Source organism: Typopeltis vanoorti, chromosome 8 (genome assembly GCF_054136105.1).
Source record: "Typopeltis vanoorti isolate ZY-2024b chromosome 8, IOZ_Tvanoo_1.0, whole genome shotgun sequence".
In the NCBI taxonomy this organism is placed as follows: domain Eukaryota; kingdom Metazoa; phylum Arthropoda; class Arachnida; order Uropygi; family Thelyphonidae; genus Typopeltis; species Typopeltis vanoorti.
The window spans coordinates 4,751,610-4,770,781 of NC_143556.1; the positions used below are offsets into that span (position 1 = coordinate 4,751,610).

A 19,172-nucleotide genomic window follows, 5' to 3' on the forward strand; every position below is an offset into this window, starting at 1 on the left:
CAAGTTAGTGAGGCATGATCAGGGCTAGATTTAGACTTATCGAGGCCCCTAAGCTATAGAAAACCCAGAGGCCCCCTACTGTTTTAAATTACATCAGCTGGTCTTTGTTTTTTTATTTGAGGCCGTGGCAGATTGCGAGGTCCTAAGCTGTAGCTTTTTTTAGCTTATACGTAAATCCGGCACTGGGCATGATCTACCCTTCACAAAGCCATGCTGTCCCCCATACAGTATCCCATTATCATCGATCCATTCCTGTATTCTTATCTTGACTACTTTCTCCAAAACCTTGACAAGGACTCCTGATATGCTGATTGGTCGATAATTTGCAACAGCAGTCTTGAAACCTCCCTTATGCAGTGGTACTATTTTCCCCTCTTTTCACCCCCCCTCGGGACTAACCCAGTCCCAAGACTCAGATTAAACAAAATGGTGAAGGGTACTGACAATTCTTTTGCTGCTTCACGTAAGACCTGAGCTGGTATACCATCCAAACCCACAGCTGTATTCACACTCAGGTTTTGTAATATACTATTCACCTCCATTTCAGTCACCTCAATTCCTGTATAACCTGTTGGATCTTTCATTCCTGCAATATCACCACCTGAATGATATACTCTTGCAAAGTACTTGCTCAGTAATTCCACTATATCAACTAATTCAGTTACCTCTCGACCATCAGCGTTCCTTAAAATCATTGTGCCGTATACATTTTTTCTTTTACTTGCAGCATATCGAGAAAACTGTTTGGGATTCTCTTTAGCTTGCGTGGCTAATTTCCTTCCATAATCAGCTTTTGCTTTCCTTACCACACTCATTACCTTTCTGGCCGGTGCTTTATACTGTTTGTGTGCCTGCAGGTCACCTTTCTCCTTAAATCCCCTCTGCAGTTGTTTCTTTTTTTTTTTTTTTTTTGCAGCTCAAGTTTAATGCTGTTATTCATCCATTTAACCCCTACTTGATTTACTATCCAGACTCTAGGTATAGTCAGTCATTATCTCCTTCAAACATTCCTTTACCACTTCCCATGCCCTATCAACTTCCAGCCACTGCAGTTTTACATGCCATGGCACTGAACCAAGCAATCTCCTGAGCTTGTCATACTCACCAGCCTGGTACTTCCACACATACCCTTTCTTAATTGAAAATTCCACACATTTGGCCACCTCCCAGGTGAAAACCTTATGGTCACTCTCACCAATTGGTGGTCATATTCATTACAGTCAAATTCTCTGATGCAATTACTAGGTCAAGCACTCTTGAACCCCTCGTATATTCCATTACATGCTGCCTCAGGTAGTTATCCCTTAATAACTGCATAAAATCCAATTCCTTATTCCCATGTGTCCTCTCCTCATTCCGATCAATGTTACCATAGTTGAAATCCCCCCATAATAATTACTCTCCTTCCACTCATTGCATCTATTTGTCTATGCATACTATCTCCACCATCTGGTCTATAGCAGCACCCAATTGTATATTTTGTTCTGCTTGTCTCAATTTCACACAAAATAGCCTCAAATGTGTTCTCTTCACTATCACACGCCAAGCACTTTCACTTCAAGGTCAGTATGAGTAATCTCGTCATGGGCGGTAATCAACATCGAGTATATTTGTAGTTGGCTTGTGAGGCTCACATACCAACTACGAGTATACACATGTTCGATGCGATGCTCCACTTGGCAACTATGAATATGCGAGTATATTCGTAGTTGGCAGCGAATGTGTTAAACTGACACCCATTAACTTTTGCCCATACTGACAGCCTATTTAAATCATCCTGCAAGCTCTCCACATCACCTTGATTAACTATTACTTTATCTAATTTCATATCATCAGCAAACAACTGAATATTTCCTTTCAGGTTATTTCCTATATTATTTATGTACAAATTAAACAGCAAAGGTCCCAGCACTGAACCTTGCAGCATGCCACTAGTCACCTTTCACCTCGAATCTGCTCCTCCATATACCAGTTTTTGATATCTGTCCAACAGCCACCCTCTTAACCAGTGTCATGCCCATCCCCATTTGTTCTAATTTGCATAACAGAGTTCTGTGTGGTATTTGTCAAATGCCTTTGCAAAATCATCATAGCCATTTCCTTTATCCAACTCAGCTGCTACTTTATTATAAAAAGTTAGTAAATTACTAAGGCATGACTGACCTTCACAAAGCCATGCTGAACCTCAAACAGTATCATATTTTTATTTACCCATTCTTAAATTCTCTCACCAATTTTTCTAGTACTTTTAGCACTAATAAAGTCTGATGGCAGTGGAAAGAAGATAAAACAGTCTATAAATTTTATACTTTATAATTTTTTTTGACTAATTAATTGTGGACATTTCTGTGTTCATGCATGAGTTGTGGTAGAAGTTGTGCTTCCAGCATTTGTTGAGTGTGAACTTGTTTGAGTTTGTTTACAAAATTGTTAAATTTAGAGTGAGATATACTAACCAGCTTCAAAAGCAACGTGAAAAAATTTAACTCTTACAGCTTAGTCTGTAAGAGTTAAATTTTGAATTTAGTCTTTTTGTGAAATGCAAAGTGCTGTATTTGTTGGATTATGCCAATAAATTATGGAATTTTAAGGTAGATAGGAGGTCTGTGTAAAGTGCAAATTTGATAGGCAGTATTGTGTCAATGACTGAAGATGATAGTAGTGAGAATGCAATCAGAAGAATGAATGCTTGCCTGATAGTGGAGAGAGAGATTGGAAAGGAGCAGCATGAATAGTAAGAAAGTTAAGAAAAAGCGAATAAGTGATCAGCCAAAAGAAACAATGGATAATGGCATCAATGACATAAGCAGGAAGAATGTAATGAAAATAGTGTAGAAGAAAAGGAGAAGTGAAGAAGAAGAGTAGTGAATGTAGTGGATAACATAGCAGTGTAGTAAGATAGACAAATATGCGAAAGATGGTAGAACGACAGAAGAAGAAATGAAGAATGGTAAAGAAGAAGATAGCATGAAAGATAAGAACATAAGAAAGGATATTAGAAAAAAATATCAGCAAGATTGAGGAATGAACTGAAGCTTGTGCAGAGTGAAATAGGACAATTTAGAGAAGAGATTGGTAATTGGAGGTGTAAGAAGGAAGGTACCAGTGGCAGAAGAGTGAGTGCAGTTGATTAGTGGAAAGTAGTGTAGTGCTGTAAGGGGAATATGGTGAGATGTGAAATGGAGCAGGTGTCAAAAGTATTTTGAGAGGAGCAACAATAGGAAGAGTGACTGAGGCTGTGGAAAAGGAGAGGAAATGTAAAGGGCTGACTGTGCTGGTTGGAACAAAAAACTCGTGAGGATGTGTGAGTGAGTAAGTGAGCTTGTGATTTGGAAGCACTGCTAGAGACAGGGAAGTGAAAGAGTTGAGAAGGAAAATTGTCAGTGTGCTGCCCAGGTGTGATAATAGAGAACTGAGAGGAAGAGTAATGATCATGAATGGCATCATAGCTAGAATGCACAGGAAGTGGGGGGACTCAAGTCCTCTGTAGACCATCTGTAACAAACAGCTACAGATGGCCTACATTTGAGTGAGAGCATCAGCAGCATTAAGCTGGGTAGACTGCTGATGAGAAGAGGCAAGCATGTAGCCAGTCCAGAAACAAAAACTAGAGGATGTAACTGAGTATAAGATACCAGAATTGGTGTGAGATAAGGGACAAAGGAAAACAGGGATGTAGGGGTGACCTCAGTGGAACCAACAGTCAAATTACTTAATTGACTGTTGATTGGGATAAGGAAATGAGAGAAGTAAAGGGGAACCAGGGGAAAGCTATTGTGCTTATAAAACAATGCAAGAAGTAATCAGGATAAGGGTGCAAAGTATGGGGCGTTGATACAGTTTAGTCAGACTACAAATCACTGGTGTCAGTGATACGTGGTTAACAGAGGATGATGACATGAGCAAAGATAGAAAAGATAAGTGGTGGGGTATTACTGATGATTTCAGAAGAGTTGTGTCCACTCAAGGTTATTTGCAAAACTATAGTACATTTTGTACTGTGGACAAGCTAAGGAATATTTCCTATTTTTTTAATCAGATTTACATACTTTTTTTTTTTACTGAATTAAGAGAGCCAAAAGGCTTCACTTCATTGATGCACAATTATTCAAATTAAGTGGATATGGAATCCAACATTATTTCCAAGCAGAATAGAGAAACCACAAGAGTTTCGGAGGATCCAAGCATAAGCAAATCTTTCATGACAGGGGCAACTCATAGTGAAGGTGGAGTAAGCTCAGATCACTATCCTTAGTATTTCCTATAATGTAAAACACATCTCATAGCAGAGATGTATGATGTCATACATTATGGAGGGGGTTCACTACCCAGACCGGTTTCGACCTTTGTTGAGGTCTCGTCAGTGGGAGCCAGACCCAGATGTAAATGTAAATGCCGAGGTTGTAGTGACGCAGAACTTATATACTTTATCATATGAGTTGCCAAAAAAGGTTGTCACATCACAAAAGGCACCAAGAATTACTGAAATAAGACAGCCAAAAGGCTTCACTTCGGCGATGCACAATTATTCAAATTAAGTGGATATTGAATCCAACATCATTTCAAAGCTGAATAGAGAAACTACAAGAGTTTCGTGTCGAATACTGAAACTATATATACTTTACCATACGAGTTGCCAAAAAAGGTGTCACATCATAAAAAGGCATCACTTTGGCAATGCACAATTATTCAAATTAAGTGGATATTGAATCCAACATTATTTCAAAGCCAAATAGAGAAACTACAAGAGTTTCGTGCCAAATATAGAAACTACAAAAGTTATGGCGGATCCAAGCGTAAGCAAACCTTTCACGACAGGGGCAACTCGTAGTAAAGGTGGAGTAAGCTCCGATCACTATCGTTAGTATTTCCCATAATGTAAAACATATCTCCTAGCGGATATGTATGATGTTATACGTTCGTAGTGAAGACTTTTGGCTCTCTTATTTCAGTAATTCTTGGTGTCTTTTGTGATGCGACACCTTTTTTGGCAACTCGTATGGTAAAGTATATAAGTTCTGCATCACTACAACCTCAGTATTTACATTTACATCTGGGTCTGACTCCCACTGATGAGAACTCAACAAAGGTCAAAACTGGCCTGGGTAGTGACCCCCCCCCCCCCATAATGTATAACATTATACATGTCCGCTAGGAGATGTTTTACATTATGGGAAATACTAAGGATAGTGATCTGAGCTTACTCCACCTTTACTACGAGTTTCCCCTGTCATGAAAGGTTTGCTTACTCTTGGATCCACCGAAAATTTTATAGTTTCTATATTCGGCATGAAACTCTTGTAGTTTTTCTATTCGGCTTGGAAATAATGTTCAATTCAATATCCACTTAATTTGAACTTTTTTTTTTTAATATTTTTAATTTATTTTTTTACATGGTTCAGAAATCCTGCTCTAAAAATCAAACTTTTTCAAGCCATTTTAGGCCTCCAATAAACAGGGGCAGTGGTTTTTTCACACCAGGCAAGGAAATTAATCTCCCACCTAAAGAACAGTCACAAACATCCATGGCCTCGGTGGGATTCAAACCAGCAGCCTACTTGTTGGAGAGTAGGTACACTAACCATTCGGCCAATCAGGCTGGAAAACTTGAAGAAAAGCAGGAATGAAAATGTCTTTGATGCCATCTAAGTGCGATGTTAGGACATTTATTTATTTTTTTTTAATCTAGTGGGATGTTGCTACAGGCCAGGGATTGCAAAGGGAGATGCTTCTGAAATGTTCAGACAGATGAGACTAGTGAGCAACAAAGGGTGATAATAATGGGAAGTACTAACTGGAAGCAGGAAACATATCATGTGTGAGTATTGAGATCAAATTTCTTGAGCTTCTTAGGGACAATTATCTTGCAGCATGTAGCTGAAGTAAAACAAATGGAGCTCTTATTAGGTTTAATAATATCACCACAATGCCACAATTGGAGGGGGGAAGAGGAGAGAGAGAGATCATGTTGTTTTGATGTGGATTGTGGCCAGCTAGGTACAAGCTTCAAACAAGTGTGGAATTAGAGAGCAGGGAATTATAATAACTTAAGGAAAGATTGGTGAATGTCCAGTGGCTCAATCAGTTGAATGGAAAAGAAATCAATATGGCAATGTCAGATTGTATTCTTAAGGTTCAGAATAAAAAGTGAATTATGCAAGATCTTCTAAGAAACAGGGCATTATGGAAGGGATATAAAGAATAGGGGACCCCTCATCAGCTTAAAGAGTATGAGATGTAGGCTACAAAGGGTGACAAGTGTAATAAGGAAAAAGAAATTAGGATATGAAAAGAGATTGGTTGAAGCAGCAAAACAAAATGTTAGAGATTTCTATAATTATGCTGCTAGTAGAAGAAAGGGTGAATATGGAAGACTAATCTTACTTACTGGAAATTGAAAACAAGTCACATCTCTTGAAGATATAGTCAGAAATGTTCGATGAGTATTTCATGTAGGGGAGCTAAGAATAGCATTGAATACCAATAGGAATGAGAACAGAAGACTAAAAGTTCAAGAATAGAAAGTGTTTAGAATATTAAGTAACTTTGATGTTAATAAGGATGTAGGATTGGATGTAATATCACCACATGTATTATAGGAATGTGCAAAAGAGCAGGTAGTGCCAAAGACTTGGATGTTCAACAGAAGTCTGGCAATAGTCGCAGAAGAATAGAAAGGAAAACACATTGTCACTGCATAAGGAAGAAGCCAAGTCAGTAGTGCCAAACCATATACCAGTGTGTACATCAAGTGTAGTGGTGAAGGTTAGAGAGGCTGGTTAGAGACAGAATACAAACCTGGACTGATGAGAAATCTTTTGAGAGAGAAGCATAGGTTTGTTAAGGAAAGTAACATGCTTTAGTAACTTGGTTATTTTTTTAACATTATCCCAAATCCTCATGGAGCTAAAGACTCATTACAGAAGGGTGCTTTGAACACAGCTCATCATACTATGCCTTGGAGCCTCTGTAGCTCAGTCGGTGAAGCTTTTTGGTAAGAAAGACCCGAGTTTGATTCCCGTTCGTGATGTGAGGAACCTTTATCTGTTCTCTTTTGATGAAAAGAGAGTTAGCTAGTCTCATACAGAGGTAAGGGGTTTTTGCATCTGGAAACTCGGGTTATTCATCCCCCCCCCAGAACAGGCAAAATCAGTCCTTCCAGCTAGGCCAGTCACGAGCCTGGATAAAATCGGGGGATTGAGATGGTGCCATACCTCCCCATGAAAGGGGGACATGCTATTGTATCATCATATGCTGAACAGAACACCATGCCTTAAATATATTGAAATTCTCTACAGACACCACACTCTCAGACAGTACATTCGAATCATTCACAAATCTCCATGCAAAAAAACTGCTTCTCATTCCTTGTTAAAAACCTCCTTATGCAGTTTAGAGGGATGACCTCTTGTTTTCCCCTGATCTCCCACCATTTTATGAAAAATTTTCAACATTGATTCTATAACAACCCCTTCCTGCTATACACTAGACTGTAAATTGGATCTTCTCAACCTGCCTCATATTCAATATTCCAGAGACCAGAAACTACCTTAGTCAAAGGCCTCTGAACCTTTTCCAATATCTCTTCATCCTTTTGAACACCAGGTGACCAAAATCTGTGCAGCAGTAGTCCATATGTGGTCTAATCAAAGATTTATACAGTGAAATAAGAACATCTGTACTTTTACATGTCAGTATCTAACTGCATCATGGCTGTAATCCACTGTGCTGTTCTCACAATTTTAGCACTGTGTCCTCTAAATGTCAGATCCTTATCCATCATTCACCTCAAGATTTCTTATTTCCTCTATCTCTAATAATATATCCCCACTAAGTGTAAGTTCCACATTCCATCTTTGTTATCTAAATTTTAAAACTTACATTTTGCAAAATTAAATTGGCATTCCCACTCCCATGGCGACTCACTCAGTCTATTCAAGCCTTCTTGTAAAGCCACAAGTTCTGGTCTATTTCTCACAGTTCTTCCTAAGTTTGCATCATCTGCAAACAACTGAATCCCTGAGGCACACCATGAGTGACTTTTTTCTGCTTCTGGAATATTGCTACCCCCACACATAACTTCCTGATATCTATCACATAGCCAATTTCCAATCTAATGCACTAATTTAATATCCAACCCCATCTGCTGTAGTTTGACTAACAACTTATGAGATAATCTATGAAAAGCCCTTGCAAAATCTAAGTTCATTACTGTGTATCCATCTCCCTCATTCAAGTTTATAATAGGGTGACTAGGATATTGGATGAGCGCGATGCTTATACAGTGATTTATTTGGATTTTGCTAAAGCATTCGAGTACTTTGGAATAAACTGCTATCAAAGTTGTGCAGGACAGGGATTGATAGTCATTTAGTAGCTTGGTTACAGGGATGGCTGATTAATAGGAGCCAGTGAGTTTTGTATGGATGTGCAGTGTCCTGAAAAAGGTTGGTGACAAGTGGGGTGCCACAATGAGAGAGCAGACAGACTAGCAAAAGAAGCAAGATACTTACCTCAAAAATTACACCCAGTATCACTAACTGATGCTAACTCTGTTGCATAAATAAGATTGGTAAAACAAACTATCAAGAAGAAGAATGAAATCAGCAAAATTAACAAAAAATAGAGAAATAACCACAATCATACCAGACTAAGGACAGAACATTTTAAAGGCATGAAAATTCATTTGGATGGTACTAGAAGCTATGAAATATGCCAGAACTGTTCGGGAGTCTAACACCTGCCCATATCTATTCTTGTCCAGCAATTGCCACTACTCTACAGAAAATTAACCTTATAGAAAGCTCTACTCCATTAAAGTTCAATAGATTACCAAAGAAGTTCTACAGGCCCATGGTCATATCTAGAAACTCTTCAACAGACATGACGACAACAACAAGAGAATGGATACGACTAATGAAACTGATGGAAATTTGATGAGTTACATGCCTTGTGATCACTGAGTTTGTGACCACTGTTTGGAATTGGATGTTAGGATGGAGAATTTATTATCCTGAGAACACATGGAGTCACTGATCCAGGAGGTCCCTTTTGCCATACACATAGCTCATCATACTGCACCTTAAACACATTCAAATTCTCTGTAGACACCACACTATCAGACAATGCATTGCAATCATTCACAATTCTCAATGCAAAAAACCTACTTGCTCATATTCTCCTTATATAGCTTCCAGGGATGACCTCTTGTTCTCCTCCAATCTCCCACCATTTTATGAAAAACCTCTTCAACATTAATCCTATAACAACTCCTTACTAGCTTGTACATCTCCATCATATCACCCCTCTTCCTACTATCCACTAGACTCTGTAAATTGCATTGTATCAACCTTTCTTCATATTCAACATTCCAGAGACAAGAAACTACCTTAGTCAATCAACTCTGGACTACTCTCCAATATCTCCAACACTTGACACACAGACTGGCCTATAATTTGATGCTTGAATTCTGTCACCTCCTTTATGAAGTGGTACAATCTTGCCTTCCTTCCATTCCTTTGGAACTTGATCCAATGTAAGACTCATATTAATCAATTATGTCAAGGCAGATTTCAACTCCCTGGCACATTCCTTCAAAACATGTGGTGATATATCGTCAAGTCTTATTAATATCAAGTTTGCTTAATTCCCCATACATCTCTTCTACACTTACAGTTAGTCTTTCATCATCCTCTGCTCTCAAACTCTCCACGATGTCACATTCATAAGGATAAAAGACCTTTATGAACTGCTCATTAAATACTTCCTATGTATATTTCAACTATTTCCTTGCAGCAATTGCCTTATACCATTTTTTCCAATCAATGCCATCCTACCATAATCATTCTTACTTTTGCTGGCTACATATCGAAAGAACTCCAGATTTTTTTTTTTTTTTGGCTTCATTAGCTAATTGCTACTCATACTGAACGTTTGATACCCTTACCAACCAAGTCATCCTCGTTGCCCATTCTTTGTGTTCCTCATGGAATTTATTATTACCACACATCTTATGTTGACTCCATAATGCCTTTTTCTCTATATCACATGCTTAATCTCTTCATTCATTTCATACCTACCTTATTTAACCTTCTGAACTATGGAGTACTACAATACCAAGCAGTATTGATTTCCTCTCCACTCCACTCCTCATTCAATGCTATAGCCTCAAACTGTCTCCCGATTTTCTCATAATCACCAGCCTTGTAGTTCCACATATATCCTTTCCTCATAGAAGTCTTTGCATGGCTGACAACTACCCAAGTAATCACTTCATGGTCACTCTCACCAACTGGAGGGAGATTTGACACTGCATTTATAATAACATTCTCTGTTGAGATGGTCAGACCAAAGACCCTCAAATAATTCTGTACCCTCTGTTACATACTGCCTGAGGTAGTTGTCCCTCAAAAACTACATTTTCTTTACTTCCAGTTGCTATCTATATTGCCGTAATTAAAATCACCCATAATGTTCACCCTTTCCCATTTGCTTATACATTTCCTCATCACTACGCTCCACATTACCAGGTCTATAGCAACATCAAACTAAGTATTTCATTCTACTCATCTCTATCTCACATCTCTATCTGCCTAAAAACCACTATTTTTCCCCTTGCATCTACTTTTTATGGATGCAACTCTTTCTACCATCAATAGCACTCCACCTGCCTTTTTACCCTTTCTATCTTCACAAAATATATCAGAGTCTTCCAACTCACACAAATCTATCATACCTCTCCTTGAACCCATTAACAGACAAAGCACTCACAACGACTCCAGCAATCCATTCCATTCATTCACAACTCTAAAAGCAAAAAAATCTAGTCCTCACACCCCTACTAACCACATCTTTATTCAACTTCCAGGGATGACCTCAAACACCCTTTTCTGGTCTCTCAAACCAATTGCTGAAACATTTCCCCTGCATCTATCCCATAAAACGCTTTAAGCAACTTAAATGTTTCTATCATATCCCCTCTTTCCACATCGCCTTGATTAACTATTACTCTAACATAACTGCAAACAAACTGAATATTTCCTTTCAGGTTATTACCTATATCATTTATGTATTGTATTAATACAAATTAAACAGCAACGATCCCAGCACTAAACTTTGCAGCACACCACTAGTCACCTGTTTTTGCTCCTCCATATTACCACTTTTTCATATGCATACAGCAGCCATCCTCTTATCCAGTGTCATGTCCATCCCCATTTGTTCTAATTTATGTAACAGATTTCCATGTGGCATTCTGTCAAATGCCTTTATAGAATCCAGTAAAATCATTGTTTAGCCATTTTCTTGGTCCAACTCAGCTGTTACTCTATTATCAAAAGTTAATAAATTATTAAGGCATGACTGACACTTCACAAAGCCATGTTGACCCTCATCCAGTATCATATTTTTATCTACCATTCTTGAATTCTCTTTTTTTTACCAATTTTTCTAGTACTTTTACCACCATGCCTGAGATACTAATTGCCAGATCCCTTGCACATTCTCACAAAATCCTAGCCAATATCCCATATAATTCTGCAGCTGCATTTACATCGAGATTCAGCAATATCCTAAGAACCTCCAATTCATCCATCTCCGTTCCCAAATTAGTGACCGTCACATATATTAAGGCAGTAACTTCACTAGGAAAATATATGCTTGCAAAGTGGTCACTCAGTAACTCAACTATTTTCTCTCATTCTGTCTCCTCATGACCATCATCACTCATTAAGATTAATCTTCCATAGTCATTCTTCCTCTTACTTGCCACATAACAAAAGAACTCTGGGATTTCCTTTGGTCTGCTCATCTAAATTTTTCTCATAATCTGATTTTGCCTTCCTTGCCATGTGTGTTCACCCCCTCTTGCTGAGCCTTGTACTGTTCATGAGTTTGTTGATATCACCTTTCACTTTATATACCCTCCACGGCATTTTCTTCTTCTGCAGTTCATGCTTAATGATATTACTCATCCATCTAACTCCTACCCGATTAACCCTCTTACCCTAGTATACAATTTAATACTGCTTCCTAAGCATGACATAATCACCTGCCTTGCAGTTCCACAAATACCCCTTCTTGATAGAATATTCCTCATGTTTTACAACCTTCCAAGTCAAGACTGCATGGCCACTTTCACCAAATGGAGGCAATGTTGTCACATTGGTTATGGATAGCTCTTCTGATCCTATGACCAGGTCCAATACTCTCCCACCCCTAGTCCCCTCCATCACATACTGCATCAAGTAATTATCTCTTGCTGGTGTATAAATTCTATTTCCTTCCTTCTATGTGATCTTTCTTCCTTCCAGTCTATATCTCCATAGTTGAAGTTCCCCATAATAATCTCTCGACCTGTACTCATTGTACTATTTTGGCAATGCATATCTTCCAGATCATCTGTGGAACTCCCTGGCTAATAGCAACAACAAACTGTATACTTTGTTTTACTGGCCTTAATCTAACATCAGATTGCTTCAAATGAACAGCCACCCTCCTGCTGTCTCCCATTCACTTATATTGCAATTCATCTGCAGGAATCCTCCCCCCATCCTATCTTCCCTGAAAATACTAAATCCATCACATTCAATCCCTGTAACTACATCATATGCTGTTAATCAAGTCTCACTAATACCTATAACTTTTGCCGAGGTTGCACTAACCAATGCCAAAAACTCCCTTCTCTTGTTCCTGATACTTCTGGCATTAATATATAGAAACTGCAGTATCTCTTTAGTCATCCACACATCTTTACTTTCTGAAATGACTACCCTATTCAATATTTTTGTTTAGGAGACTAGATTCCTCACTTGGTCAATTCTCGAACTCACTTCATGGGTGAATTCACACGCTCACTTCCACCCTAATACATAAACAAATCAACTCATTCCTGGAACTATAACAAGTTGCACTGATACAACTTACGAGGGTGGTCTGAAAAGTTCTCAGCCTAACAATGAAAAAAATTTATAATTTCAAAATTGTTTATTTTTCAACATAATCTCCCATAAGACTATACATTTATTCCAGCGATGCTCCAGAACCATTATCCCATTCCTGTAGTAGTTCTCAGTAAGATCTGCAAAATACCCCTCTACAGCTGCAATTAATTTGAAGAAAAACGCTGACCAGTGAGGAAGAGTTTGTTTTGGGAAGAGAAAGAAGTCAGAGGGAGCAAAATCTGAGGAATAGGGTGGATGTTCCAACAATTCATTGTGCATATCCCTTAATTTTCCCATTGCCAAAACATCTTTGTGGACAGGTGCACTGTCCTGATGAAAGATGATTTTTTCTTCTGCAAACCGGGTCTTTTCTCACATTTTTTCATCTAGTCTGGTTTAAAGATCGGAATAATATTCCCCGGTTGTTTTACCCTTTTCAAGATAATAAACAAAATGCCCTTAGCATCCCAAAACACCAATGCCATGATCTTTCTTGCTGATGGAACCGACTTTGTCTTCTTTATCACTGAACAACCGGCTTCTGTCCACTGTTTTGACTGCCGTTTGGATTTTGGTGTGTGATCAGTGGCGAGCTATAAGGAGCTCGCGCAAGCCCTTTGTTAAATTTTTCTCAAATTTGCAAGCCCCTTGTTCTTCTTGTTTACGTTGATTTTTTCAAAAAAAAAATTTTTTTTTAAGCGACAAACTCATACGGAAACCTAACAAAAATTAGTCTATTCGGCAGTGTATAGATTATTTGGAATTATTGTTTCAACTCCTCTATAACAAATGCACCCAAGTTTGAAAATAAAATAAGCCAATGTGCTATCTTTACCCTTCTCCCTTCTGGTAGCCAATCATATGGTAAAACCAGTAGCCAATCATATGTTTTATAAAAGATTATAAAAGATTTCATTCTTATTATATTTTGATAGTTAAAAAATGTTTTTCTTATGTAAGATAAATTAATACAGTTGATTGTGTGCAAATATTTTATGTTTAGATCATGAAATATTTGTTTAAAAATGATAGCCTTTAGAGGTTGATTGTCCTCTCATATTTTTTGATTGGAATTTGTACACAAACTGTATTAATAAAAGTTTTTGTGTGAAATACGATTTTTTTTTTTTTTTTTGGTCGATGATGCAAGCCCTTTGTTAAAATTTCCATAGCTCACCACTGTGTGTGATGGTGAATCCGAGTCTCATCCATAGTAATAAATCGATGCACAAAATCAGTTTTATTCTTGTTAAAATGCTCCAAGCACAGTGCATGCGAGTGCCTTTTTGATCTGCTGTGAGCAAGTGCAGCACCCATCTTGCGCAAAGCTTTTTCATTTGCAATTCTTCATGCAAAATATATCCTACATGTTCTTGTGAAATGCCTATAGTCTCAGCAATTTCGCATTTTGACTTGCCGGTCATCCAATACCATATCGTGCACTTGATCAATAATTTCTGGTGTTGTTACACTTTTTGGACGTCCTTCACGTGGATCATCTTCAAGGCTAGTACAGCCCTGTTTAAATCAGCAGTCCATTTCTTAATTGTCGAAAACAAAGGAGAAGAGTGTCCATAAACTTTTATGAACTTCGAATGAATTTCTTTTGGCATTAAACCTTTTACAAAGAATTTTATAACCACACGATACTCAATTTTATCCATTTCAAGGGATACAGACAACACTTTTGCTTCAGACAGCTGTATAAAACAAACTACTTGATAGAATGACTTGCAATTTCACATTTCACAGATGACTAACTTAGAAAAAAAAAAAATTGTGCCGATAGTGTTGCCATCTATGGTTGAGGTCAAGAACTTTTCAGACCACTCTTGTATTAGATGCAACTTTTCCATACTTTCTTTTTCTCCTTGCTCATCCCAAAACCTCCTTCAAATCCAACTGTTTTCCCTATACTCTAGGCCATTCCCTTGTGTATACATGCATGCACATCTTATTGGAGCATAAACCTTTCTCGTGCTGTATTCCTTCCCCTGAGTGTCCTCGTTTCCTTGCATACTTGTTCTCTCATTCTCTAAACTCATGCTACCCACTTCATTTATAAGAACCACTTCAATCTCTCCTTTACACTCCTACTCTTTCACATTGCTTCTTGCTTGCTCAGATTCATTCTCTTCAATCATTACTCTCCCTTTCAGCAGCAGCAGTCTCTCCAAATGACTCGCATTAAAACTACTCTTCAAATAATTAGGAAAACTGCAAATAATGGACACGAGCATGATCATATTTTTGGGGGCTTTTTATATGTTAAATAATTAGCAGTTTGATGTTTAGATCAGTAAAACCGCAAGTACATCAGAATAGATTTTTAGAGTTTTTCTAACTGTTTACGATTACTAGAAGTGGGGTAGCAGTAAGATGTTCATATTATCAATAAAACTACAAGTTAGAAACAATGGAAACTAAAATTTAATATGTAATGTTGGAGTTTGAAAAATTCAAAAGACTAGTGAGGCAGATAGTAAGTTACATGACAACTGACCTACTATTACAGTAAGTCCTAAACTTGCATGGATTCGAGTTATGTGGATTTGTAGATATGCAGTTGCTGTATTTTGAATAGTATCACAATCTATCAAACAACACTTGAAACATAATAGATGACTTTCCTATTAACTGCAGCTCATAGCATGATTGCCATTTTTTTTGTGTGTTTATTTGTTTGTTTCTACCTTGAGCGCAAGTCATGTTTTGTTTTTGTTAATGGACCTACATAATACTTACTGAAAACAAAATATAAACTCTAAATATGTGTGAGAAATGTAAAAGTGATGATACTAAATAAATGTATTCACAGTGGTAAGAAGAGGCTCATAACTATAGAGACTAAAGCAGATATTAATAAATGACATGAAAAATGCAATAAGTTTTGTACACATTGCATGAGCTTACAAAATGAGTTGACTGTCAGAACTATTATAAAAGATAAAGTTCGTATTATGCAGAACATGAAAAGATTAGCAAATGCAGTCAATGATCACTTCCTAGAAAAGAGGCCTATTAATAAAAGAAATGGAAAAAATTATTAGCAATTTGGATTGAAGAACAGCAATAACAAATGCTAATAAGTGTTACAACAGAAAATCCAAGATGCTGTTGCATATTGTAAACTGATTTATGAAGGGGGGGGGGGGGAATCTGCAGTAGTATGGACCGTAAATATGTATATAATACTGGTTGTACTGGTTTTCATACAATTCTATGTGATTTTATACTTATATACTCAGTAGGATATAGAGTAAACTTTTATTTTTACCAAGTTTTTTCATATGCAGAACCTGTTTAGCTTCAATTATCCTTTGAAATGAACATATTTGTCAAAACTGCATCATATTTAAGTACCATTCAACTCAGTGGTGCACTCAGGGAGGGGGCCAAGGGGACCTGGCCCCCTCCAAAAGAAAAAGGAAAACAAAACACTAGAAAATTTTCCAAAAAAATCTTTTCCTAATTAAAATTCTTTTTTTTTTTTTTTTTTATTTATGTTGTGTCTTATATTTCCATACTACTTATGAATTAGCGGTCACATAAAGTGGAAATACCCTATAGCTCACGGGAATCCTGGCCGATGTGAACGCCAGGCGAACGAAGCAGTGCGCTTGCAGATGGAGCACTACTTCGTTTGCCCAAGTCAGGCCAGAGGAGATCACGGGTATCATGTATTGGCAATCACTGCAGATGCTCAGTCATAGGTTGTATGCAATGTAGTGTGCATTCTCAAATAGTCTACTCAACTCGGCCCACCCTAAGATTAAATCATGAATGCCCCCCCCCCCCCCCCCCCCCATGATTAAATCTTGGATGCTTGGCCCCCTCCAAGATTAAATCCTGAGTGCACTACTGATTCAACTTACACAGATTTTAAACTTACATCTTTGGAATGAACTAACCGTATAAATTGAGGACATACTGTATTATGATGATAGTGGTTTAAATATGCACTATTTAACTGTATAGTCACTCATAGTTAAGAGAATTACTTATGACTACTGTATTTATTTACATATTGGCATACACACCAAAAATTTTCACTTAGCATAAACTTATTAATTTCAGATAAGAGAACTGCTGAACATAGTTTATTTCTAAATGAGGAAATGTACATTTACCATGAATTAATGAAAATCTAAATACTTTGTATTTATAAGCTTACCATGTTTGCAGCATGTTTCAAACATGTCTGGCTGTAAATTTTTAGTTGTTGCACGACTGGAAATGAAACATTTATTACTAACATTAGAATGGTCACTATTCATCGAGCCCTCTCTAATACATTCATAGTCTTTACTAGGAGTAGAAGAATGGGTTTGATGTGATGTTACTGCAATTGGATGTTTATTTGCAGTAGTCTGCTGATTGTGCTTTTCACAAGAAACTACCTCTTTTGATTTTTCATTTTGGTCTACATTATTTTTAGCTAAGAGACAAGAATAATCATTGTTAATGTCCTCTAGGTTATTCAATTGGCTGTTCTGAGGATTTACTCTGAATGTCCTGTTTTGAGTAGTATTTTCTTCATCAGGAATAACACTTGCTACTCTTGCATATGCTTTTATCATTTTGTCATGATAAACACTTTTATCCTGTTTAGTTTCATTTTTAATCCTTGTATTGGGAGCAGAACAATTTGAAGTCTCCTGTATACTGCTTATTTTCTCTGCCTGGCATGTGGGAGTTGAGGGTTGTACACTAGGCACTAACTGAGGCGAAATTAACATTGAGCAACTTCTACTTTTATAAAGCACTTTATTGGACACTGTAGTGTTCTCTGGTTTTGAAAGATAAGTTGATGCTGGGCAAGGACTAGATAAAACACCTGACAATGACTGATGATGAGATTTAGGAAGACTAAGTGAATTTAATGTAGATACCAAAATTCCATTTTTTGCAGCATTTGACATATGTTTATGTGCATTGCAAATATCAGTTGTTTCACAGTAAGATAAATCTGATTTCACAAGATTGATCTCTGATAATGATTTGGATGATACAGATTTCCATGCTTCATGATTTGTGAAAGTACTGCCAAATTTCATATTGTTTTCTTTATTGTCATATTGTTTTGTACCAATGCCATCACACAAAGTCAAAAAATTTGATGCTGCTTTACTAGAAACCCCATTATGACAATTAATAAAATTTGATTCAGGCAAAGTATTACTCCTTGGCCTTGTAGAGATTTGTATATTTTCATTCTGATTGGGAACACCTGACTGTGTTGATAAATCAATCTGGTGGGTAGGATAGGAAAACCTCTGGGCATAAAGAGTAGCAAAGAGTTTCCGACAAGATCGTCTTATGTTCTGTTCTGAGAGATGCAGTTCGTCATCAAATCTAACTCTCTGCTGGCAATTGTGAAATAATGAAATTGGAGTTGGAGGCCGTCTGGAAAAAAAGAAAACAAAATTCAAATTTGATATTTAATAATAAATGTTAATATTTTTTCACATGTGGCTTACTATGTGTAGTAGCATAGTGAAACAAAAAATTAAAATACTAAGATTTTTTTCAAACTACTATTAGAATATAAATGCAGTAGTTCAGTATAAAAATATCACAACAAAATAATTTGAAATCAAATGAGGATTTATGCAAGATGTCCATTCTCCCCATGCCTTTTTAACATTTTTATCCAAGAACTCATTAAAGAAGCATTGCCATCAACAAAAAGGAGTAAAAAACAATGGAAGACCAATCACACACATATCATATATGCAAATGATGTAGTAATTATAACAGATAACAAATCAAATCTCCAATACAAGCTTGCAAAATTACAAGAAACCTGCAGAAATTATAATACGATTATAAATTCAAGTAAAACTAAGATAATGAAAATTGGAAGACACCTGGAAGATATACAGATAACATTTAATTAGAAAACCATAGAAAAGTTAATGGTTTTAATTACCTAGGAGAATATTTGATTTCAAATTTAAATAACAATAAAACAGGCCCTCCATAGTATCACCATAGAGGGCATTGTGTAAGAAGTGCTCAGGATTCAGATAAGTTATTCTTGAAATAATTGTATATGAGTGATTGAGTAAGAGCTGCTATAAAAGTTGTGCACTACTAGTATTATTAGTGTGTGGGATATTTTGCACAAACTTGATTACAAATTCGTTGTTTTTGGCCCTTAGAGTAGTAAATGGCAGAGGAAAGATGGTAGTGGCTTTGTCAGTGGATAACTTTGACTTAGACCAGCCA

The 19,172-nt window shown here is 37.1% G+C and overlaps 1 protein-coding gene across 1 annotated transcript in view; it reads right to left on the reverse strand.

Annotated features, from left to right (window-relative positions):
* The window catches only part of LOC150103691 (uncharacterized), a 152,922-nt gene that overhangs the window by 58,784 nt on the left and 74,966 nt on the right, over positions 1-19,172 (reverse strand). Inside the window, exon 4 of the mRNA XM_090397053.1 lies at positions 17,116-18,347. Within this exon, the coding sequence (XP_090253179.1) occupies positions 17,116-18,347 (1,232 nt within the window). The remainder of the gene's footprint in view (positions 1-17,115; positions 18,348-19,172) is intronic.